Source organism: Rhincodon typus, chromosome 14, assembly GCF_021869965.1.
Source record: "Rhincodon typus isolate 14 chromosome 14, sRhiTyp1.1, whole genome shotgun sequence".
NCBI classification, from domain to species: Eukaryota; Metazoa; Chordata; class Chondrichthyes; order Orectolobiformes; family Rhincodontidae; genus Rhincodon; species Rhincodon typus.
The window spans coordinates 13,922,885-13,948,628 of record NC_063345.1 but is presented as its reverse complement, the minus strand read 5'-3'; the positions used below and the strand labels follow the sequence as shown (position 1 = coordinate 13,948,628).

Here is a 25,744-nt window from a genome sequence, read left to right as displayed (position 1 = left end):
GGTGAGTTTTCTTGTAAAGAAGGATGTTTTACTTTGTAGCATTCCAAATTTAAAATCTTTAAATTACTTACGTTGAGCAAGTGATTTAATACCCACTGGTAAATGTAACATTCAGTCTACGTCATGTTTCAACATTGAGATTTCAGTGGCTCGATATATTAAAATCCTGTGGCATTTTTCTGAAGTGACCCAACAAACTGCCACTTCTGTCTCTGGAAGTGATAATTCAGCTGTTCTCACCCACAGGATTGCAGAGACCCACAACTGTGATCAGTACTCCAGGAGTAGTTTAAAAAAGATAATCAGCCAAGATTTCTGCTCAAGGTCTCTTTCTGGCAAATACTGATTGAAATTAAGGACTACTGACTGAGGGTAGTCCACTGGTCAAGCTACCACATTGCAATTGCTGGGGAATAGTGCTCCGTTACCAGTTACACTTTCCACCTTACAAGGAGCACTGAAGCATTGAGGGAACATAATGTACCAAAACTATTCACTTAATGCCAGGTTCATGCTAAGGGTGAAGATTGTGCTGTCATGGCAATTTCACTGGATTAATAATCCAGAAGCCTATAATAATGCTCTAGGATATGGATTCAAATCTGACCACTAAACCTGAAGGGATTCAAGATGCAATAAAATCTGGAATTAAAATATCCGCAAATAAGGTTGACCATAAAGTTGTCACTGATTGTTGTAAAAATGCATCTGCTTGACTAATGCCTTTAAGGAAGGAAACCTGCTGTCCTTACCTGGTCTGTGACTCCAGGACCACACCAATGTTGCTGACTCTTACTTGCCCTCTGAAGTGACCAATTGGGCAATTAGGAATGGGCAACAACACCAAATCCCATAAAAGATTATTAAAAATTCTTAGCTATCCATTCAACAACAAGATGCAATTTCTAATCCTGAACCAACACCTGTTCGCAAAGAACAAGCATTTCTTGTATTGTCATGATCTGCAAATAGGATTTAGCACAATGTGTGGTGGCAGTGGAGTCCGAATACAGCGTTGATTTATTTCACCAGATAGGGAACCAGGAATTAGAATCATAGAATCCCTACAGTGCAGAAAGGGACCATTCAGCCTATTGAGTCTGCACCGACCCTCTGAAGAGCATCCCATCACTGAAACCCCTCACTTTATCCTTGTAACCCTGCATTTACCATGACTAACTCACCTAGCCTGCATATCCGACACTATAGGCAATTTAGCACAGCCAATCCACCTAAGCTGCACATCCTTGGACTGTGGGAGGAAACCAAAGCATCCAGCAGAACCGACACAAACACGGGGAGAATGTGTAAACTCCACACAGACAGCTGCCTCTCAATCAAACTCTGTTGTCAATCATACCTTGACTCCTAAAGGAAAGTGAACTCGTTCAATGTTTAAGAGACTTTTCATTCTCCACTTGCTACACAGACTGAGAAATCTAGTACAAAAACACTAATTGCTGGAGAAACTCAGCAGATATTGGCAGTAGCTGTCAAGAGAGAAACAGAGTTAATGTTTTGGGTCCAGTGACTCTTCTTCTGGGTTTCATTTTGTGGTTAAAAGGACTGGGTGGGAAGAGAGATTTTTTTTCCTGTTTTAGGCAGTGACTTGTTACGACTCAGACTGCACGATCCGGAAAGGGAGAAGAAACTGATTTGTGATGATACTATGGCTTTAAAGAGGTGCATTGTCATTTCTTTTAAATGGACAGCCATCTGCTCAAAGCCAATGAAATAAACAGCTTGAGAGGTCTTGGGGTTTTTTATTTGAAGAAGTTGGAACAATAGAAGTAGCCTGAATGGGTGGGTTCAAGCTCCCACAGAGCCCGAATTTTTAGTTTTAGCTTTCAGCAGTTGTTGGGGTCTTGAAGTTTTGTGTGAAAGCTCTCGTTCCTCTCTCTGTTACAGGTAACAGCTGGGGTTCCCTTCCTAATGCTAGGAATTGCATGTAAGACAATCTATTTTACTAGTTAAGTCAATTATTTTCTTTTGCTTTTCTGTTGTCTGTATTTTAACAGTAGTGTAAAAATAAAGTGTGTTTTACTTAAAGTCAAGTAGTTTGACCAATCAAATTACATCTGGAAAGCCATGTCTTACACTTACTTTTAAAATAAAAAGTTAGGGTCTACGCTATCTTCTTAATATATTTTAAGGGGTTTGGTCCATAGCACATGCAGTAGTAACTCACAAAAGAAATTTAAATACTTACATAATCCTTATTCCCTTGGCAAATTTTTGGAAGAATTGTCTGATTAATCTCATTCCTCTGTTCCTCCCTCCCACCCCACCCCCACAACCCTACACAGCTTTTCTCTTTAAATACATTTCTGCTACCCTTGAACAATTTTGACTCAATTCGCCTCCACTACCCACAGAGGCAGAACATCTGAATTTGAAATGAAAAATATTGTAAGACTGCAACAAAACAGCACTTGAGTGTGATCTAAACGGTCACGCAAACAGCAGGTAAAAAGGTATGATAGCCAAATAGCCTTCTCCTGCACGGTGTTAGCTGAAGATGGAAACACAGGGTGAATATGTTTCTTCCAATAGTGCCAAAGGATTTCCTAACATCCATCGACACACCTGGAACAGGCAGGCAGAGCCTCAGTAGAATATCTCACTCACATACTAGAATCTCAGATAGTCCTTCACTTCTTCAGTGCAGCAGTATAGAATCGGTTCTAATTATGAGCTTCAGTCCTGGAGCGTGGCTTGCTTTCATGGCCACAGACACGTGCATCACCAAATTAGCTAACTAGTTCCATAATGAACCAGATAAGCAGTCAGGTGAACACAAGGAACTAGTTACCGAAGCATTGCTACTTTTCCTGCCTCTATACTCAGAAAATTAAACATCCATAGCCTGGGCTTCAAATTCAGTTGAAACGTTGTTAGCTTTTCACTTCTTGTGTGATTTCTTTTTGCACATGAGTCAGGAAAACTAAAACCAGCTTCTGAATGTATGCAATAGTTGGCAATTGTTGATTCAAACACATGCCAGAACTTGCATCAAACTCTTGTAAAAACGTTAATACTTAGAGTAAAACTGAGTTGGATACACAGCAAGGACCGCAGTTCTTGAAGTTGTTGGCAATAAGGTGTAGCTCACATTAGTAGTCACAAAGGAGCCACTTTATATAAAATGGATGCACAAACTGGTGGAGTTCTTTCCCATTATGGTATTCAAACCTCTTCTTTTTGCCAACTTCACTTCTTAGGATTAAAACATATCACCTCAGATTAGATTTCTCAATTCAAGAGTTGGCAGCACTTCAGGCACACATGAAACATACTTAAAAAATTTCTAAAATCACACAGGGCTGGGGGAAGGGTTCTGAGATTCAGAGACATAGGAGGAGCTTCAAAAGTATAGATAAGTAATACAGAAAACATACCAGTTTCAGCAGACTAACAGAAAAATTTACTAAGCTGTCGGAAACATGGCGGATTTGAACTCACTAATACAGAGACAGGTCAGTTGCAATGTCACATGGTGATCTTAATCGCAGGAAGTAGCATTTCACCAGATGTAATAACTTGCTGCAGCTCAGAACATTTGGGTAGAAAAGCAGACATTTTACATGAGAATAAAATAAGAATAAAAGAGAATAAAATAAGAGTTTCTCCTGAAGTAGGGAGAGGAAGGTCAACCAAGGATGTTGCTCTTGGGTTAAACACAACATGGCATGGTGGCTCAGAGGTTACCAGTGTTGCCTCACAGCGCCAGGGACCCGGATTTGATTCCAACCTCGGGCGACCATCTGTGTGGAATTTGCACATTTCTCCCTTGTGTCTGCGTGGGTTTCCGCTGGGCACTCCAGTTTCCTCTCAGTCCAAAGATGTGCAGGTTAGGTGGATTGGCCATGCTAAACTGCCCATAGTGTTCAGGGATGTGTAGATTAGGTGGGTTATAGGGGATGGGTCTGGGTGGGATGCTCGGAGGATCAGTGTGGACTCGTTGGGCCGAAGGGCCTGTTTCCATATTGTAGGGATTCTATGATTCTATGATAATACACTTGTTCAGTTATGTTGTTCTCTGTGTATAGTTAGCCTGTCTGAAGGCCTTTGTGACTATGAGTAATACTGGTCTGGATAAGTAGCAGACACTAATGGACTTATACCTCAGTAACGTTCAAAGGGGGCAACATTTGAAATTTTTACCAGCATGTCCCAACAGTCAGGGAAGGTTTGCAAATAGCAATGTTGGCCAATACTGACTGATAGCTCACTCTACCAACCAGCCACGATCGGTGTGCTGTTCATGACTCATGTTTATATTTACTGTACATAGCACATGACTGGGCAGCATTTATTGTCCATCTCTAATTGCCCAGTTCAGAGTCAACCACATTGCTGTGGGTCTGGAGTCACATGTAGGCCAGACCAAGTAAGGATGGCAGTTTCCTTCCCTAAAGGACATTGGTGAACCAGTTGGGTTTTTCTGACAATCGACAATGGATTCATAGTCATCATTATATTCTTAATTCCAGATTTTTTTTTTATTGAATTCAAATTCCACCATCGAACCCAGATCCCTAGGTCTCTTCATTAACAGTCCAGTAATAATACCACTAGGCAACTGCCTCCCCTCAGCATCTGCACAGCAACTCTTCACGGCACAAAGCATCTTGTTGCTTTATGGAAAAGAACATGGGCAAAAAGTTACATTTTGATAGAAGCTTTTGAAGGACAAGAAAGAAAGAGAATGAAGAGGTTTAGATAGACTACTGTAAAATGAAGAAGCCGAATACTAGATCATGGGTGAGTCAAAACTCCCACAGGGTAAGAGTTCTGAATACAGGGTGGAGACAGTACTGAGGAAAATCAAACTTCGAGGTGGAAATAGCATAAATAAGGGTTCAATTGGTACACAATGCTAATGTTGCAAATGCTATGTCAATTGTCGACACATGCACATTCCAGTTGTAGGTAACAGCTGCTGATACTAAGTGGCATCTCCAGTTTCTTTGCCAGCTGTACAATTACTCGATTATATGTCTATCTCAATTATATGTTAATTGTCACCTTGGGGGATAAATATCATGATTAAAGCTAAGCTCAGCTAGAGATCTAGCAGGTCAATTGTTGACTCAATGAAAGAAAATGGATCATCCCAGTGCATGAATCCAAATGGTTTACCATGAGTCTGTTGCTGGTTTGGAAGTCTCTGCATATCAGAACCTGTAGACTTTAAGGTAAGAGGGGAAAGATTTAAGAGGAACTGGAGGGGCAACTTTTTCCTCACACATCGTAGAGCATGTTTGGAATGAACTGCCAGAGGAAGTGGTGGAGGCTGGTATCTGGATGGGCACATGACTAGGACCAGTTTAGAGGGATATGGGCTAAATGCTGGCAAATGGGACTAGATCAGTTTAGGATATCTGGTTGGGAGAGACGCATTGGACCGAAGGGTCAATTCCATGCTATATAACTCTATGACTTAGCCCAATATTAAATCGGTTGTAAAATCAGTTCTAGACTGACAATTCAGTAAATCCAGAGATGAAAGCGAAATGCAAAAGGTTGTTTCGAATTCAAGCATGAAAACATTTAAGTAAGGTGTTTATATTCACCATGAGTCAACTTCCACTCATAAGTTTCTCTAGAATTCCCTTTTGCCTTATATTTATGGAGTCCAATTGCAGCAACTCTAACAGGTGGAGATATCTTCGCCACATTTACCATAATTGAACATTTTCACAACCTTAAAGACCTTTAACAGGTCACTCCCTCATTCTCCCATTTTCTAAAGGAAATCGTCCCAGAATGTTCAATGTTCAAGGGTGTCTGATCCTTATTATAATGGCTCTGACCTTCCGATAATCAATCCAAATGACATTAGGAACAAAGGGGCCTGCTGATCAACTTTACCGCCAACCACCCCACCTCCATCTGCTATCATTATCCTCTGACCTAAGAGCCAGCAATGATCCTTCGGTTTGGGTGGCTGACATACAAGTAGTAGCCGTAGCCACCCCACTCCCAGCAGTTGCCATCCAGAGATGCCAGGTCAGCAGCTTTCAGTGGGTAGAATGTCTGCAGCCAGGGCCTTTGATCCCTTGAGAAGGAGCACTTGACAATGATCGAGTGGAACAAAAGGGGGCAAGTCTTCCTGAAAAGAGACAATGCAAGGCTCTAGCTGACGACCAAGATCTCCTTTGCCTCCAAGATTCCATTCAAAGTTCCCATTCCTACATCAATCCGGAAAAGCACCCCTATTTTGAGCTATATTTTGTTTTTACAAGTAACATTGGTCTTTTCATTGAAAAGCAAGCTAACCACACCATTATGAAAACCGGCCGGATTGACGGATGTGGTAATTGGAGGGTGGGCTCACAAAAAGAAGTTTAAACTTGCATTGGTCAAGTAAGGCTTGTTAAAGGGGCCAGGCCCAAGATGATGGCTGTCATGTTGTTTATATTAGTATGCAGTAAGAGTCCTTGGCCATTGGTCTTGGATCATGGGACTTTCCTTCAAGGCCTGGAAAATTGCAAAGTTTTGCACATTTTTTCATAGCATTATTAGCTCTGTTAACTTATGCATGATTGAAAGGTAAACGCATGAAGATTAGAGGGCAGAAATGCTGTCTCACCCATTTAGAAACATTGTCAAGAGAAGGCTTATCTCCTGAAAAACTCTAGCCAATCTCAAACTAAGAAATTCATTTCCAAAGGTGACACTTTACCACCTTGAGGATGAAGAACAAACACAAATGGTTAGTAGGGATAAAATTCTAATGGATTTTGCTGGTGTCTAGGTGATATTCCTATTTCAGCTGGAGTCCCGTTTTTCACCACTGAATTTTCCCTTTTAAAAAACACACACAATACCTCTCCTTTCTCTTCTTGGCAGTATGCAAATGGTTGGTAAGTCTTCGAATCAATTCGATTTCTATTCTGGTGAGGTCCAGATTCAGAATCTTTGAGACTGCATGATCTACAGCCAAGTTAAACTCATGGAGCAGGACCTGGTAGAGTGGCTGATCAGTTCGGGGTTCAGGTGGATTGTACCATAACAAGATGAACTGTGAGTAACTGCATTCAAACACTAAAAGACACAACAATTTCAATGAGAAAAGAAGATCTGTAGAAATGCTTGTACAAATCATCCTTTTTAAACAAAACAACAGTTGTTAAGTTTCTGAGTGAAAATTCATGTAAAACATTAGCTTGGCAGATCCACACCTCAGAAAATTACATATCCCTAGGCTCACCATGAGAGGTGCCAATGGGAGAACCATTAGTAGGCACTAAAAGAAAACCAAATAAGTTTGGACATTGCAAAAACAAAATACATTTGCATGTGTTTAAATGTAGCACCAGTTTACAGGACCAGCATGCAATAGACCTCCTGATTTTGGTTGAACAGGTAATTGTGATGTATCAAACTAACTACAAATAGAGGGATGCATCATGTTTTACAGAATCCCAGAAGTGTTAATGGTATAGGAAGGGACCATTCAAGCTCATTATGTCTGCACCAGGTCTCCAAATGATCATTGCCCAGTGTCAATCTCCTGTCTTTTCCCCATACCTTTGCATATTATTTTTATCCAAATCATCCATTACACTTTTGAATGCCTCAATCAAACCTGCCCCCACCACATTTCCAGGCAGTGCCTTCCTTACCCGAACGACATGCTGTATTAAGTTTTCTCCTCAGCTTTCCCAATTGAGGTTCTGATAGGGATAAGCATCTGGTGCATTCTAGTGTCTCAAAGCCTTGGTCTTGTGGGATTGTGCATATTTTACTTCTATTCAGTCAAGAGATGAGGGTGTCCCAAGTTAGGCCAGCATTTATGGTCCATCCCTGAGGCCAGTTAAGAGTTAACCACATTGTTGTGGGTCTGGAGTCACATGTAGGCCAAACCTATGGCAGTTTCCTTCCCTAAAGGACATTATTGAACCAGATGGGTTTTTCCAACAATTGGCAATGAATTCATGGTCATCACTAGACTCTTAATTCCAGATTTTTTTCTTAATTGAATTCAAATTCCACCATCTGCCATGGCAGGAATCGAACCTAGGTCACCAGAACATTAGTTCTGAGGAAGAGTCACTGGACCTGAAACGTTAACTCTTGATTTCTCTTCACAGTTGCTGTCAGACCTGCTGAGCTTTTCCAGCAATTTCTGTTTTTGTTTCTGATTTACAGCAGCTGCAGTTCTTTCAGTTTCCCCAGAACATTACTTGGGTCTCTGGATTAACAGTCTAGTGATAATACCACTAGGCCATCACCTCCCATATCATCATCATTCACACTAATTGACAGAAAGTCACTAGCTACTGACACACAAATGGAAAACCTCAGCCCATGAATGGCTTAATTTGAAATCTTTCACTGCTCTCAAGTTGGCCATTTAAAAAAACCCACAAAAATATTAAGGGCCAGTGATTCCAAAGCAATGAAGACATGATTAAATGGTTCCGGGTTTACTGTGGCCAGCACACACAAAAACAATGACCTAAATTCAGAAATGTTGAATATTTACCTTTCCTGAGGGACTGTCGAAGGGCTGGATCAAGCACTCTCCCATCAATTGCATCCACATGATCATGAGGTTGGTTTACTTCCTGTGTAAAAATTAGATACAACGTTACTGTCCCATGGTACACATTATTTGATTAGGAGTGATTGCCATTTGCTGGGTCCATCAGAAGATTATGCCTTGCACCACATATGTACTAAGGCACAAAGAATATCCCCTATAAGACTTAGTAATCTGGGAACTGATGGTAACTTCCACTCAAAAGTATTTCAAGACTTCCTGGATTGCTTATTCAATCCATCCAATAAACTTCTGGAAAATTAAGAATGAACGTAATACATTATTTTGTAATTAAAAGGCTTTACGTAGGGCAATCCCTTGCAATGGCTTCTCTCCCTTGTCAATGCAGTCATCTCCAGTGATCCCAAGGAGCGATCATATTTTTCACCTGTCCCTTGTCAGCATCATCGGAGAAAAAAAGCTAAATCATCAGCCTGGTTATCTAATATCCAGTTCTAGATATGCAGAAATTTCCTACAATTGGGAAGACTGAAGGCATGTTTTCAATTCCGGCTCCATCCTCTTGTCTCTAATAACTGACTCCATCTAACCTACCTAGCAATTGGACAAGGTTAGGTCTGTCTGTTTGCGCCTTGATATCACATCTCACTGAGATAGTATGAATAAGAGGTTAGAAAGTCATCATTAAAATCAGCTACTTTCACCTCCATAACATCAGAGAACTTCACTAATCTCAGCTGATCTGCTGTTGAAACCCTCACTCAAGCCTTCATCAGCTCATGATTCAACTATTATAAAGCATTTCAGGCTGGTCTCCCCCATTTTACCATGTATAAATCAAAGTTATCTGAAATTGTACTGTCTTAACTCGCAGTAAATTCAATTCCTCTATCACCCTTGTGCTTGCTGAGCTACACTGGCTCTTGATTAAGCAATATCATCTTGATTTTAATATTCTCATTTTTTGTTTTAAAAGCCTTTAAAGCTTCACTGCTTTCCATCTCTAATCTCCTCGAGACCCTCTGATATATTCATGCTCCTCTAATTATGGCTTCTTGAGCATTTCCAATTTTAAATGCTCCATAATTGGTGGCTGAGTCTTCAGTGGCCTCGTCCCTCACCAATGAAATTCCCCTGCTTCTCTCCACCTTATTAGCTTGCTTTCTCTTTTCAGACACTGCCTTCTTAAAGCCTAGCTCTTTGACTAGGCTTTTGGTCCTTTGATCTTATAGATCTTTATGTGGCTCAGTATCATACTTCGTTTTATAACGCTCTTATGAAGTACTTTCATAACTGTTTTTGAATCAACCAAATGCCTAATTAATCAAATGCAAACAAATCAAAAATACCAAAAGATGGAACGATTAACCAGCAGAAAACCAAGGAAATTCTTCAGTCTTCTCTTCTTAAGGTCACCATTCAGGAATCAGCAAATATCATAAAATTAACTAAACTGCTGCCTTTTTACTTACACATTTTAATCCAAAGAAAACAAATATTTCTGCAAAAACCTGAAAATAAAACTTGTCAAGCTTAACTATAAACTTCATTATTAAATATAATGTCTGCAGAACATCCTCCTGACCTCCTCTCTGTAACTTAAGTTAAGCAGTTCACCTTTGCCATGGTTATTTCACAAGGAAAGTGGTGATCTAAAAGTGATGATCATATTCCGTCTATAAGAGATGTATTTCAGGAATTTGTGGTTTTTATCAGGCCATTCTGGGAGTAATACAGTACAGTAAGATCAGCCATGTCACATAGAGATAAAAATGGACAAACAACACTTGTTTTTAGAATTTCAGACTGTTTGAAAAAGAATTTGAGGCAAAATGAAGACACTAGAGATGTTCAAAGACTGAATTATATATAGAAAATGTGGAAATACCCAACACGTTAGGTAGCATTTGTAAAGAGAGAATTGACTTTCAGGTGTTCTAAGGAACTGGACTCAAAACTTTTTCTCTCTCCTTCAATGCTGCTGGACCTGCTGAGTTTCCCCAGCAATTTCTGTTTTTATAACATTTCAGGTTAATGGTTTCCCCATCAGCAATGTAATTTGCATGGTGCTTTGGGTATTTTGTTGTTGAAGCGATGATCATGAAGTTCTTTAATGCTGCCATGAGTATTGTAGCCAGTGAATTTATCCAAGTCTAGACCATGGCAAGCGACAAGCATTTGCGTGCTGGATTGACATTAGGTAGGGAAGGACTCCTGCATTAACGCATCACTAACTGTTCAGAAAGAACTACAGAGCTGGAGTGAAAAAGATCAGAAAAAGATACTAATCAGGTAGACAGAAAAAATAGACTGCACTGGACAGAAATGGAAGAAGAAAAAAAGAACCTGCATCTTAAGTGAACACCACAGGGAGCAAAGAGAAATGACTGTACATAGAATCATAGAATCCCTTCAATGCAGCTCATTGAGTCTGCACTGACTGTTCAAACAGCATCTCACCCAGACCTGGCCACCAACCCAATCCCCATAATCCTTCATTTCCCATGGCCAATCCTCCTAACCTGCACATCTTTGGACTGAGGGAGGAAACCAAAGCACCCAGTGGAAACCACACAGTCACATCATGAGGATAACTGGAAATAGGAGGTCTTGAAAATTGGTAGATAAGTGCATTTTAACCTCTCCAAGTTAGGACCAAATAATTTCCAGATTTTGGAATTTTCTTGATCATAGAATGACTTTAGCGTGCTGAACCACAAATATGTGTGAACTAGAAAACACTGTTATGTAGACATATAGAAATAAAAGAAGTGCCATTTTCTGTGCCTACAAACTCCTTTAACAATTGTTACAAGTATTGAATATGTTTCCATTATAACTAAACCGGGATTGTTGAGGACCCCAAGTAGAAGTCCCAGGCCCCGAGAATCAGTTGTTTTCTAAATCATTTGGTGTTCTTTCATCATCCTTGGTTCTTAGTGGCCATTTGCAGATATAAGTAGTTCCACTCGACCATGTTTCGTTGGGAATGTGGCTGTCACTGACCCCTTTGTGAATGTTGCTTACATCTTCAAGTGTGTTTTTGCCTGGCTGTACTGTGACACTGAATCTGTTGCTGTTTTTTCTGTCGTGAGACCACAGTGTTTGTCACATGGACAGTATCAATTCTTGGTTTTTTGGCTATCACCATCGTTGCCATCATAATTAAAGTTAAATTACAGAGCAATGACAAGAACATGATGATCTGATTTGGAATTATGCTAATAACTTTCAATCAATTCTAGAAATCCCTTATTTTTGTACTCCCACATCTCTAATTTTCTGCCATTCCTCCTGCAGAGGCAGTGAAATAATATTGAGACATGATAATCTTAGCAATATTAATCAATAGTTATTCCTCTATAACAGGCAATCAGCCAAACTGCATATGAACACATGCATATGAACCACAGTGTTAAAACTACATCTTAAAATACAAATGTGTAGTTTTCTGTTGCTGTCTAAACCTCCCACAATATAGTGTGCGTTAAAGACTGCACAGCAGGAAGTGGTTCACAATACTAACACGATCCAGTGGAAAGTGCCCAGTAGCACTCAATAGAGCATAAGATGCTTCAATTACCCTTAAGTTAATTCAACACTGACATATTAACCTTAAAATCACTCTCACTGAAATGAATACACAGGAAGGAGATTAATTTTCTTCCCTATTCATTTGTGGGACGTGGGTGTCGCTGGCTGGCCAGCATTTCTTGCCTGTCCCTAACTGCCCTTGAGAAGTGGTGGTGAACTGCCTTCGCGAACTGCTGCAGTCCACATGCTGTAGGTTGACCCATAATGCTATTAGGGAGGGGATTCCAGGATTTTAACCCAGTGTCAGTGAAGGAAAAGTGATATATTTCCAAGTCAGGATGGCGAGTGGCTTGGAAGGGAACTTGAAGGTGGTGGCGTTCCCATGTATCTGCTGGCCTTGACCTTCTAGATGGAAGTGGTCGTGGGTTTGGAAGGTGCTGTCTGAGGATCTTTGGTGAATTTCTGCAGTGCATCCTGTAGATAGTACACACTGGTGCTACTGAGCGCCGTGGTGGAGGTAATGGATGCTTGTGGATGTAATGGATGCTTGTGGATGTAGTGCCCATCAACCGGGCTGCTTTGTCCTGGATGGTGTCAAGCTTCTTGAGTGTTGTTGGGGCTGCACTCATCCATCACACTCGTGACTTGTGCCTTGGAGATGGTGGACAAGCTTTGAGGAGTCAGGAGGTGAGTTACTCGCCACAGTATTCCTAGCTTCTGGCCTGCTCCGGTAGCCACTGTGTTTATGTGGTGAGTCCAGTTGAGTTTCTGATCAATGATAACCCCCAGGATGTTGATAGTAGGGGATTCAGTGATGGTAACACCATTGAATGTCAAGGGACAGTGGTTAGATTGTCTCTTACTGGAGATGGTCATAGCCTGGCATTTGTGTGGTGCGAATGTCACTTGCCACTCGTCAGCCCAAGCCTGGATATTGTCCAGATCTTGTTGCATTTGAACATGGACTGCTTCAGTATCTGAGGAGTCACGAATGGTGCTGAACATTGTGCAATGAATCATCGGCAAACATCCTCACTTCTGACGTAATGATGGAGGGAAGGTCATTGCTGAAGATGGTTGGGCCGAGGACACTACCCTGAGGAACTCCTGCAGAGATGTCCAGGAGCTGAGATGATTGACCTCCAACAACCACAACCATCTTCCTACGTGTCGGGTATGACTCCAACCACCGGAGAGTTTGCCCCCTGATACCCATTGATTCCAGTTTTGCCAGGGCTCCTTGATGCCACACTCGGTTGAATGCAGCCTTGATGTCAATGGCTGTCACTCTCACCTAACCACTGGAATTTAGCTCTTTTGTCCATGTTTGAACCAAGATCAGGAGCTGAGTGGCCCTGGTGGAACCCAAACTGGGCGTCACTGAGTAGGTTATTTCTGAGCAGGTGCTGCTTGATAGCACTGTTGATGACACCTTCCATCACTTTACTGATGATTGAGAGTAGACTGATGGGGCGGTAATTGTCTAGGTTGGATTTGTCCTGCTTTTTGTGTACAGGACATACTTGGGCAATTCTCCACATTGCCAGGTAGATACCAGTGTTGTAACTGTATTGGAACAGCTTGGCTAGGGGAGCAGCAAATTCTGGAGCACAAGTCTTCAGTACTATTGCCAGAATGTTGTCAGGGCCCGTAGCCTTTGCAGTATCCAGTGTCTGCAACCGTTTCTTGATATCATGTGGAGGGAATTGAATTGGCTGAAGACCGGTATCTGAAATGCTGGGGCCCACTGGAGGAGGCGGAGATGGATCATCCACTCGGCTCTTCTGGCTGAAGATTGCTGCGATGGCTTCACCCTCGTCTTTTGCATTGATGTGCTGGGCTCTTCCATCATTGATGACGGGGATATTTGTGGAGCCTCCTCCTCCAGTGAGTTGTTTAATTGTCCGCCACCCTTACAACTGAATGTGGCAGGACTGAAGAGCTTAAATCTGCTGATTGCTCTAGTTGATCTTTCATTTTCCCTTGAATAAATATGGGGGAATAGCCATCATTCCTGATTGATAGGCCTCCAGTTTAAGTTAAAATAGAAAAGAATACCAAGAAAACAAAATTCGTTCTGCAGCTGCTTTTCACAGACAGCATGGGGCAAAGGTGAAGTCAATATACTGTAAGTCACCAGCATTTTGTAGTAGTTGTAACAAATCCATTAGTTTTCACAATAACACTTCTCTGAAACTGACAGAAACTAAGCATCTGCATATCCAAAAGTTGCTGTCAGTGATTCTACATTTCTCCATGTAGTGCAGTGTTGAGGTCCTCCCTAAATCACTTACTGAACTGATGAAAACTAACTTTCTTACATTATTAGCCTTGCTCAAAAAAGTTAACTGGGATCTTAGTGTATGTTAAGTTTATAATTATTATAGAACAAATTCTGACCTTGGAACATTGATCATTTTTGTTAAATTTCTCCATTGTGATCAAGAAAATGTGATTTTTTTTAAAAAATTGAATTTTGATAATTTTCAGTTTCTATTACATGTACTTATTTAAGATATATAAAGAGTGAAGGTGCATTTTACTTCCTGGTACGCTGTCTGTGAGAATACTTCAGTGAGTGTATGTTCAGCTTGCTGACATCACTATTGCTACATAACTGGCGGTTCCCTCAACTTCATGCCAAATACAAAGCAACATCAGGAAATTAAAAATCCACACCAGAGATTGCTAGATCACTGTGGGTGGCTTTCTCAGAGGTCACAGCATTGTTGTTTAATTGCAGACTTTAAGATCCTGGCCAACATTTCTCAGGATCAAGATCAAGATCAAGATCAAGATCTGTGCAAGATTTCCCCATCTGTCCTGATCTGATAAAAATGTTACAAAAATGGGATCGTACTACAAACTACGAATGAATATGGCCCTTCTTCCTGCAACTCGTCAATGGCCTTTTCAGACAATGGATTTTGTGTAATGCTATATGTCAAGTAAAATTAAGAAAGAAGATTACTGTACAGCATTATAGAAGCATCTTATTAATAAAGTACAAGGGTTAAAAGACAGAAATGGGACAAATGGGATTAAAAAAATTGAGTTTGTCCGAAGTGTGGATTCGTTGTCGTACAACATGTTGCTTTCCCTTGATGCCATTGTGCACCTCTATCTGTGCCAGATTTGGGGTTGATGAGGAAACCCTTAACATAGCAATTAGAATTGCTATAATAGATGTAATGGCAGATGTTAATCATAGCAGGAACTCTATGAAGTGACTGGATTCTGGTAATTGTTGCACAGTACCCACTCATTCTGATATTGAAAAGTGCTGATAAAGGCTATCAAAACTGAAAGTTAATATGTAAGAACCAATGTAAAGACATTTTGACAACTACAGTCCAAAGAATCAGCAGTTTTTACTTATGGCTTCTAAACTGGTGTCCCTTTTTCAATTTGTTTCTTGCATTTCAATCCTGATTAGCACAAATCACAAATCCTTGTGCCATGTCTCTTTAGAACAATGCTTAAGTTCCATATTACCAAGAAATTACATAATAAAATGAACAAAACTATGCAAAATCCATTCACTATGCCAGGCTATGGACCAAGGCGGGTAAATGAGATTTCTGTAGTTTGGTATCTGATGGTCAGCATAGACATGATGGGCCAAAGGGCCTGTTTCTGTGCTGTATGACTCTATGTACTATAACTGTTCAGTTAAATTACATTTCCCAATGTGTTTAGCCTAATAATGGCAAAATACTGCAGATGCTGAAAATCCGAAATGAACAGAGAATGCTAGAGGAACTCAGGAGGTCTGGCAGCATCTATGTAGGGAGAAGCAGAGTTAATGCTTTGAGTCAGGTATGACTCTTCTTCAGAACTTGCACAAAAGTAGTTATCGTAAGTGTAACCTGAATGGAGTCACTTTAAACATATGAGTGGATTTACAGGACGCTCACAGATCAAGCAGCCCTACTTAACCAACCCATGACTGACTACAATACAAAACAGTCAAGTCCAAATATTTCATGGTTAAGCATGAAGTTGAAAAAGATCTAGAGTTATTGGCAGGCATTTAACACAACCAGAAAATCAAATAAGTAAACAGGAGAATGACATACTAGCCACAATTGCTACACTCTCATGAGAACAGAAAGTTAAGACTTCAAGGTGAATGCCAAGACTGAAATTCATTATCTCAGTTGAGGAAAGATATTATTGCCATAGAGGGAGTGGAACAAAGGTTAACCAAATTTCTTCTAGTGTTTCTGGTTCCTCTAGCACTTCAAAGAAGGAAAGTTGATCCAATTGAAACTTGCAAAATATTTAAAAGGATAGACAGGACAGATGTTTCCCCTGGTTGGAGATCTAGTACCAGGGGCACAATTTAAGAATAAGAGGGAATGACATTTGGGACTGAGATGAGGGTGTCATAGAGTAATAGAGAATGGAAACGACCCTTCAGTTCAACTAGGTCACACCGACCATATTCCAAACTAAACTAGCCCCTCTTGCCTGTGTTTGGCCCATATCCCTCCAAACCTTTCCCATTCATGAATTTATCCAAATGTATTTTAAATGTTATAACTGTACCTGCATCCACCACTTCCTCTGGCAGTTCATTCTACATATGAACCACCTTATCTTCCCAATGAACCAAAAATCTCAATCCTTGCACATTAAACCTTCTCTCAGCCATTGATTTATTTGCCCTATCTTTTTATTCTTACTCTCACTAGAACGTGAACTGGAGTAAATCAGAGATTACTATATTTGAGGTTCTGCTTTTTAACCTTCTACCTAACCTGCTTTATTCACTCTGTAAAACCTTAAACCTTTCCCTGACTATGTTGTTTAATTTATTTTTATTTTATTTACTCAGAGGGTTGTGAATATGTGGAATTCGCTAACACAGAGGCTGTGGGAGCTCAGTTTGTAAGTATATTTAAAGTGGTTGGTAATGCTTTGATTATCAACAATATTAAGGTTATGGAGACAATGTAGAAAAAGATGTTGAAGTGCTTGATCAGCCACGATGATGTTAAAAGACAGAACAGGTTTAATGGGCTGAATAGCCCACTCCTGTAACTATGACCACTCCAGTATTGTGTGTCAGAAACTTCTGCTCAGTAAAAAAGCTATAGGTTTTCAGTGAGGAGTTTATGAAATGGACCAATTGGCTTTTCTTTATCCAAACCTTTCTCATTTTAATTTAGTTCAGTATAAGGCAGAAGTCTATGTTCTGGCTATTTTTGAGAAGTATGTTCAGCTTTCCCTGAACTTTGATACAGATGTGTTGGTGAAACAGAGTAAATCACAAGATTGGGTTGCTAACAGAGGACTGAGGTCATAGTGAAAGACTGGAAAGCATATGTACTTTCTTTTTAAGACTGAAAGTACCCAAGGGGGACATACAAGGGCCGCTTCCTATGGATACAGACATTGGTAAATAATGCAGTATACAAGTGGTGCATTTGGGAAATCCTGACAAGATAACAATTATCTTAAAACCAGTTAACTTAAACTAAACAGTTAAAAAGTTAATTTAAAACCAGTGCCTGTCATAATTTTGATGTTTGATTATTGCATCTGGTGTTGCATTAAGGAATACTGCACAAAGATACATCCTGCCTAACTCGTTCCTGTATTTCAAACTAGTTAGCTGCCACTAAAATGACAATACCTTTGGAAAATTTGTATATGTTTGCTAGAATATTTCAATCCCTATCCTTAACATCAAAATAATTAGGTTGACTGGATGTCCAGGATCTGGTGACTTGTCAACACAGTTGACAAATGAAGAATTCATTTAGGACAAATAAACAGAATCAAAAAGAGGAACAAAAACAGAAGTTGCTGGAAATGCTCAGCAGGTCTGGCAGCATCTGTGAAGAAAAAAAATCTGTTAACATTTCAGATCCAGTGACCCCTTCCTCAGAACGGAGACCCAAAACGTTAACTCGGATTTTTTCTTCACAGATGCTGCCAGCCCTGCTGAGCTTTTCCAGGAACTTCTGTTTTTGTTCCTGATTTACAGCATCCGCAGTTCTTTCAGTTTTTAATTAGAATCAAAAAGAGGATGTGCCTTTTCTTCAGTATAACACTGAAGTGCTGATAAATGAATGAATAAGTTAAATTGTAACGTTTACAACAATGCCATGTTGATCAAATGCTGCCTTAACAAACACCAGCATCCATTGTTAAATTTGGTGCCATGTGCATTTTCATACAAATCAAAAGTTTCAGTCCATTTAAAACAAAGTCATACAGGATTAATTAAAATATTAAGAGGGAAAATTGTTTAGATGAAGATAAAGAATTATTTCTGCAAGCATCAGATAACTGATCAACTTCTGTCAGGCAAACAGCCAAGTTGCGGTAAGAACATAGAACATAGAACAGTACAGCACAGTACAGGCCTTTCGGCCCACAATGTTGTGCCAAACTTTTACCCTAAACCCAAGGTCTATCTAACCTCCACCCCTACCTTACATATCATCCATATGCCTATCTAATAGCCGCTTAAATGCCCCTAATGAGGCTGACTCCACTACCCTCTCCGGCAATGCATTCCACACCCCTACCACTCTCCGAGTAAAGAACCTATCTCTGACGTCTCCCCTATATCTACCTCCAGTCACTTTAAAACTATGTCGCCTCGTAATAGCTACGTCCACCCAAGGAAAAAGTCTCTGGCTGTCCACTCTATCTACAACTCTGATCATTTTGTACACCTCTATCGTCACCTCTCATCCTTCGTCGTTCTGAAGAGAAAAGCCCTAGCTCTCTCAACCTTTCCTCGTAAGACCTTCCCTCCATTCCAGGCAACATCCTGGTAAATCTCCTCTGCACCTTTTCTAACGCTTCCACATCTGTCCTGTAATGAGGCGACCAGAACTGGACACAATACTCCAGATGTGGCTGAACCAGGCTTCTGTATAGCTGGAGCATAACTTCACACCTCTTGAACTCAATCCCTCTATTAATGAAAGCTAACACACCATACGCCTTCTTAACAACTCTATCCACCTGGGTGGCAGCTTTCAGGGAACTGTGGACATGAACCCCCAAGATCCCTCTGCTCCTCCAACTGCCAAGAATCTTTCCATTAACCCTGTATTCCGTTTTCAAGTTTGTCCTTCCAAAATGGATCACCTCACACTTTTAAGCACTGAGTAAAATTTCGACAAAGGAATTCCCAGACAAAACAGATGAATAATATTCCAGGAAACAGCAAATGAAAGTAAAGGGTCACAAATCAGCAATAAGGCGCTAATATTATATTTAGCTTCAGACTGATATTGGCAAAAGCATTTAAACCAATACAATTTGTATTTAAGCAAAATACTGCAGATCTTGGAAATCTGAAACAAACACAGAATGCTGGAGAAACCTTGCAGGTCTGGCTGCATCTGTGAAGAGAAAAACAGAGTTAATGTTTCAGAATTCTGTAGAAGTCATACCAGACTCAAAATTCCTCTCCACAGATGTTGCCAGACCTGCTGAGTTTCTTCAGCATTCTCACAATTTGTATTTAACTTGCAGCCTTATTCACATTTAACAACAGTACACTAAATACAGCAGAGCATTAACACTAGGCAGCAGACGAGAGTGGAGACAGATAACAGCAAAGAGACAGATGGCCAGGGGAAATTGATACAGGTAATCAGAAAATGGATTTAGGGTCATTCCAAACAACTGGACTGGAAGTACTGACGAACAGTGATGGTGGGGATGGGGGGTAGTCCAAGAGGATAAACAGAAATCCAGAGTCAGAGCAGGGAAATAGTAGGTGACACAAAGCTGGGGGTGATCATTCAGACAACTGGAGCCTGTAGAGGGAATTGAGAATGAAGGGAACTTGGAACCAATGATGTTGACACGGATGACTTGAATAAGGAGCTTATGGAATGAAAGGCAACTTGAAGAAATAAAAAAAACTAGCTGAATCATAGGAAGCAGAAAGTAGTGGTTAGTGGCTGTTTTTTGAATGAAGGAAAGTTTATTGTGCAGTTCCCCAAAGTAGGTTTAGGACTCCTACTCTTGTTGCACGTTAATGACGTTGAGCTTGTATATAGGGAAAACTTGGAATTATTGTGAATTATGCAGAGGATGATGTAGAACTTCAAAAGAATGTGGATCGGTAAGTACAAAAGCAGATAAAATTCAATGCAAAGAAATAGGAAGTGATTTTTAAAAAAAAATCATTTACGGGATCAGGATGTCGCTACCTAGGCCATCATTTATTGTCCATCCAGGGGGCAGTTAAGAGTCGACCACATCGCAGTGGGTGTGGAATCACATGTAGGCCTGAGTAGGTAAGGTTGGTAGTTTCCTTCCCTATAGGACATTAGTGAAACGTCCCGGAAAATAGCGGTGGCAGCGTCAGTCGAAGCTTTCAAAAGCCAATGAGATTGTTGATTTAAAAGGAATATGCAGGACGTTCTGAGGAAGGGGCGCCGGGCCGGAAACTTTAACTCTTTACAGATGCTGCCAGACCTGCTGAGCTTTTTCAGCAACTTTTCTGTGTTTGTTTCGAAATATGCAGAGCTACTGGGTGAAAGTGGAGGAGAGTCTCTCGGTAAATTACAGATCAGTTCAATCACGACCGGCCAAGCCTAACCAGAAAATAACCCGTAAACACACCTAACCTTAACTCTAACACTTTACTCCTAACATGAACCCCATATCCACGAGTTCCTGGTCTGAAACATGATCCTTTAAACGTAAAACCGAAATCTCTCTCACACACACATACACACAGAGGATAGCGATTCCGCCTACAGAAATAGACAGGAGATAACAACTGAGCTACATGAAAAGGTTTTCAATGGAGGAAACTGTAACCACGCAAGAACTAGTCATATAGACTGCGGTTGCTATGGTTTGGTAGTGGAGGTTTTGCAGAGTGGGAAATAAATCTCATTGTGTTTATCTATCTGAAGGTTGCAGTTCTTCAGCAAACAGACCGTGCACTCACCGCGGTTCTCTCGGGCAATCCCTGATCCCGGGGATCCAGGCTGTGGTTCAGCTCATCTCTGTTCCTCTCTGTGGCCGGAGCATCGAGCAGCCTCCAGCTGAAAGCCAACAGCAGCAGTGGCGACACATCTAGCAACAAGCTAGGGCTCCAGTAGATAAAAGGAGCGACAAAAAGAACGCCAGCAAGTAGCTGTTTCAGAGACATGTCTCCGCGCACAGACAATACAAAAACATACTAACAGGGGCGGAGCCTGTCTCCGGAAGCGGGGGGAGGGTGTGGAGAGGAGAGATAAAGCCCTTTTGCCGTTGGCTGACTCATGGGACATGAGCAAATTAAACGTCCCGCTTTCAGAGGGTCGGAAGCACAAACTAAATACATCCAAAATATCACTTGTATTCGTTCTCCTGGCGACTCAAACTTGCTGGAACGTGTAGCGGAAGCAGGTTCAATTGAGATATTCCATGGTATTTTAAAAGTGAAAGACAGGAGGTTTAGAAGGGGTTTGAGGTAACAAGTTTCACACAGACTATGATGGAAATGTGGAATGCACTGCCTGGGAAGGGAGTTGAGGCAGGAAACCTCACAACTTGGATGATCACTTGAGTGACGCCTGCTGAAGATGACTAAGAAGCGAAGGAATAACGGACGTGCAAAGAAGGGTCGTGGCCATGTCCAGCCCATCAGGTGCACAAACTGTGCCCGCTGCGTCCCAAAAGACAAAGCTATTAAGAAGTTTGTCATTCGCAACATCGTGGAGGCTGCTGCAGTTCGAGATATTTCGGAGGCCAGTGTCTTTGATGCATATGTGCTGCCCAAGCTGTATGTAAAATTGTCAGCTGTGCCATCCGCAGCAAAGTGGTGAGAAATCGCTCAGGGCCAGGAAGGATCGAACTCCACCTCCACGTTTCAGTCCAGGCGCCAACATCCCACGTGGCCCTCCTCAAAAGCCTATGTAAGCGTTGCTGGATCCTATAAATTGGTTTGAAAGAATAAAAATGATGAACAACTGGAAAAAAAATCATAACATTAAAGGCTCCAAACCTATGATGGGAAAGTGATACGTACTCAATGGGCTGAAAGGTACTGTCTGATTCTAAGACATTAGATGATTATTTAAATAGAAATAATAAGCAGGGTTAAGAGGATTGCACTCTCTTGATACTTATTTGGAGAGCTCTCCTTGACAAAGTTGTTCTAACTCAGCCCTATTTTACCGTGCACTTCAAGTTAGTAATGGACGAGATTGCAGAAAACTTGTAAGTCCATGGTAAATACTTGCTGGTTGCTTGCTGTCAGTGCATGTTAATTTTTAGTGTTCCTTGTACAAATATATTTGTGGCTGGCTGAATATCATTATTTAACATTCCATGCCTTTTCACTTTTTTTGTTTTTAATCCTTATAAAGCGTACACCTCATACTTCCCCACATTGTAATCCAGCTTCCCACTCACCTTATATTTATTAGCACCCTTGTTAGCACCTTATGTTCTCGTCATGTCTCCACAGAGAATTGTCTACATCATTCATATTGATTTTAAATAGATGATCTACACAGTGCCCCACCAGTGACAGCCTGTCAACTTTAAAATTCCTGATTTATCCCTACTATTTGCTACCTGTTGTTAACTGATCCTCTCGCTTTATTAATACATTACCCTCAGCTTCTTCAGCTCTATCTTGTGTATTTCCTGCTTAAGATATCTTGCTGCGACAATAATTGATTTTAAAAACTGAATTCTCAACTTTCACTGCACTACAAATTGCCTGTTTCATTCTTTAATAAACTTCTAGATAGTTTACAATTCAGATTGTCTGACATAATCTTCTGTATTACTAACATGAGAACCACATTAGGGAAGAAAATCTGCCACCCTGGTCTAGCCTACATGTGACTCCAGACGCACTGCAATATGGTTGACTTTTAACTGCCCTCTGGGCAATAAATGCTGATCTAGCCAGCGATGCCCACATCCCATGAATGAATAAAAAAAGTCACTACTCTTTTTGGTGGGGTGGGGTGTACATTCCTAAGGAATTATTCCCAGAAGCTGATAATAGCCCGAACATCATAATGGATGGAATTTGATTGAATGGCCTTCTGACAAACAGTAACATTCACAGGGATTCCTTTCATGATTCCATCAGACCTTCAGACCCATTTAGTATCTGTGTTTCTCAACTTAATGTTGGGAGGAATCTTCTGAGAAGGATTCCTCACCAAATATTGTTCCAAAAAGGGGCCAGAAAATGTAATCCATCTCAGCATGGCCAGGAACTGGGGCAGTAAAATTTACTGCAGTGCTGGTGACTCAGAAGGGGTCAAAACAATAGCCATGGATGTTGCTCCCCATTGTCTTCTAATGACATCTGAAGGAAAATGTGTGTTTGATCCCGGATGATATCTAAAACATGTTCAACTCTATTGTGGCATAGCCTAAATCATGCATTAAAACTACAAGTTGATGTCAGAATCCCTAGCAACATACCAAACAGCAATCAACGGTTTCAGACAAAGAGAATAGAAATAATATATTGCAGGACAATGAAACTGAAACTGAGACTCAATTTTGCAACTCAACAATGGTAACCCTTCCAATAGTTTGGTCTTTGAATGTGCAATAAGTATTTCACATCTGATTTGAGATTTGTGGAGATGGTTGAATAGTAAAAATGTTATTGTGCTAGTAATGTACAGGCCCACACTGATGCTCTGGGGATATGGGTTCAAAGCCTAGCATGGAAGTTGGTGGAATTTAAATTCAATTAATGAATCTATGCAAAGCTAGTCTCAGTAAAGAGCCACGATTCAACCATCAATTGTTGTAAATAACCCATTTGGTTCACTAATGTACTTTAGGGAAGGAAATCTACCACAATTACTTCTTCTGACCCACATATGACTCTGGATTAAAGTAATATGGTTGACTCTTAATGGATCTCTGAATTCATCTAGAAATCCATTCAGTTCAAGGGCAATAATGCCTTTCCAGGAACACCCACATCCCATGAAAGAATAAAACAAATATTATTTCCAGGGATCTATAATGGAATCACAGCTTTCCAACACATATATAAAGGAGTTGGATGTTTTGATTTGCTAACTTAGATACTTAGTGCATCAGACTGTCAAGTAAATTGTCCATAAGAGAAAAGGAAGTTACAAAGGGATATAAATAGAATAAATCTGTGGGATTTCCATTCTTGGGTCAGAAACCTGACACTGAGGGTCTGTCCACGGTCTTGACCCCTTGTGTTCCCTATAGGACTCCTACTATATTTAATTATCATTCAATTAAAGACTCGGGAGAGGGTCCATTGTCCAATTAAGGATAGAAGTTACTCTCTCAATGTTGAAAACTCAATGGAAAGTCATCCAGCAGTGACATTGTCATCATCTGGACAAAAATAAAGAATGTAGTGTGTGAAAGCATGAAGTTATGCACTTTGGCAGGAAGGTGAGAAGAACTGAAGGTTATTTAAATAGTGAAAGATGCAGAACATAGAACTATACAGCACCGGAACGGGCCCTTTAGCCCAAGATGTTGCGCTGAATATGACACCAAATTAAACTAATCCCTTCTGCCTCCCTATGGTCCATTCCTTGTATATTTATGTGCTTATCTAAAATGCCCTTATCATATCTGCCTCCACCACCACCCATGGTAGCGCGTTCCAGATTCCTACCACACTCTGTGTAAAAAAAACTTACCCCTCATATCTACTTTGAACTTCCCCCTCTAACCCTAAGTGCATGCCCCCGAGTATCAGACATTTCAATTCTGGGAAAAAGATTCTGACCATCAATCTTATCTATACATCTTATAATTTTATCAACTTCTATCAAGTCTCCACTCAGCCTCCACCACTCCAGAGAAAATAATCAGCGTTTTTCTAGCTTCTCCTTATTGTTCATACCCTCTAAAGAGGCAGCATCCTGGTAAAGAGATAGCAAGAACTACAGATGTTGGAGTCAGAGACAACACAGTGTGGAGCTGGAGGAACACAGCAGGACAGGCAGTATCAGAGGAGCAGGAAAGTTGACGTTTTGGGTCAGGACCCTTCTTCAGAAGAAGGGTGTAAACCCGAAACATCAACTTTCCTGCTCCTTTCCTGCTGCCTGGCCTGCTGTGTTCCTCCACCTCCACATTGTGTTGTCTCAGCATCCTGGTAAACCTCTTCTGCACCCTCTCCAAAGCCTCCTCATCCTTCCAATGATATGGTGACCAGAATTGAATGCAATACTCTAAGTGTGGCCTAACCAAAGTCTTATAAAGCTGCAACATGGCATCCTGACTCTTGTACTCAATTCCCTGACCAATAAAGGCAAGCATGCCTTTTTTTTTGCTTTATTCCAGGGGAGGCGATGGCCTAGTGGTTTGATTACTGGACTGTTTAATCCAGAGACCCAGATAATGTTCTGGGGACCCTGGTTTAAATCCCACCGTGGCAGATGGTGGAATTTGAATTCAATAAAATATCTGGAATTAAGAATCAACAATGACCATGAATCCATTGTCGGTTGTTGGAAAAACCCATCTGGTTCACTAATGTCCTTTAGGAAAAGAAATTGCCATCCTTACCTGGTCTGGCCTTCATTGGACTCCAGACCCACAGCAATGTGGTTGACTCTGAACTGCCCTCTGGGCAACTAGGGATAGGCATTAAATGCTGCCTGGCCAGCGACGCCCTCATCCCGTAAATGAATAAAGGAGAAAAAAAAAAATCATTTACGGGATGAGGGCATCACTGACCAGGCAGCA

The 25,744-nt window shown here is 40.8% G+C and overlaps 1 protein-coding gene and 1 pseudogene across 2 annotated transcripts in view; one reads left to right on the top strand and one right to left on the bottom strand.

Moving 5' to 3' along the window:
* Positions 1 to 21,461, bottom strand: part of si:rp71-46j2.7 (sorting nexin-25) — a 66,645-nt gene extending 45,184 nt beyond the window's left edge. For both annotated transcript variants that reach the window (XM_020513573.2, XM_048605036.1), the window contains exons 1-3: positions 20,985 to 21,461; positions 8,495 to 8,576; positions 6,834 to 7,050 (exon numbers count right to left, since the gene is read on the bottom strand). In XM_020513573.2, coding sequence (XP_020369162.2) covers positions 6,834 to 7,050; positions 8,495 to 8,576; positions 20,985 to 21,188 — 503 coding nt within the window. In that variant the 5' untranslated portion in view covers positions 21,189 to 21,461. The remainder of the gene's footprint in view (positions 1 to 6,833; positions 7,051 to 8,494; positions 8,577 to 20,984) is intronic.
* Positions 21,462 to 21,571: 110 nt separating this feature from the next.
* LOC109914006 lies at positions 21,572 to 21,993 on the top strand (annotated as a pseudogene).
* Positions 21,994 to 25,744: the final 3,751 nt, after the last annotated feature.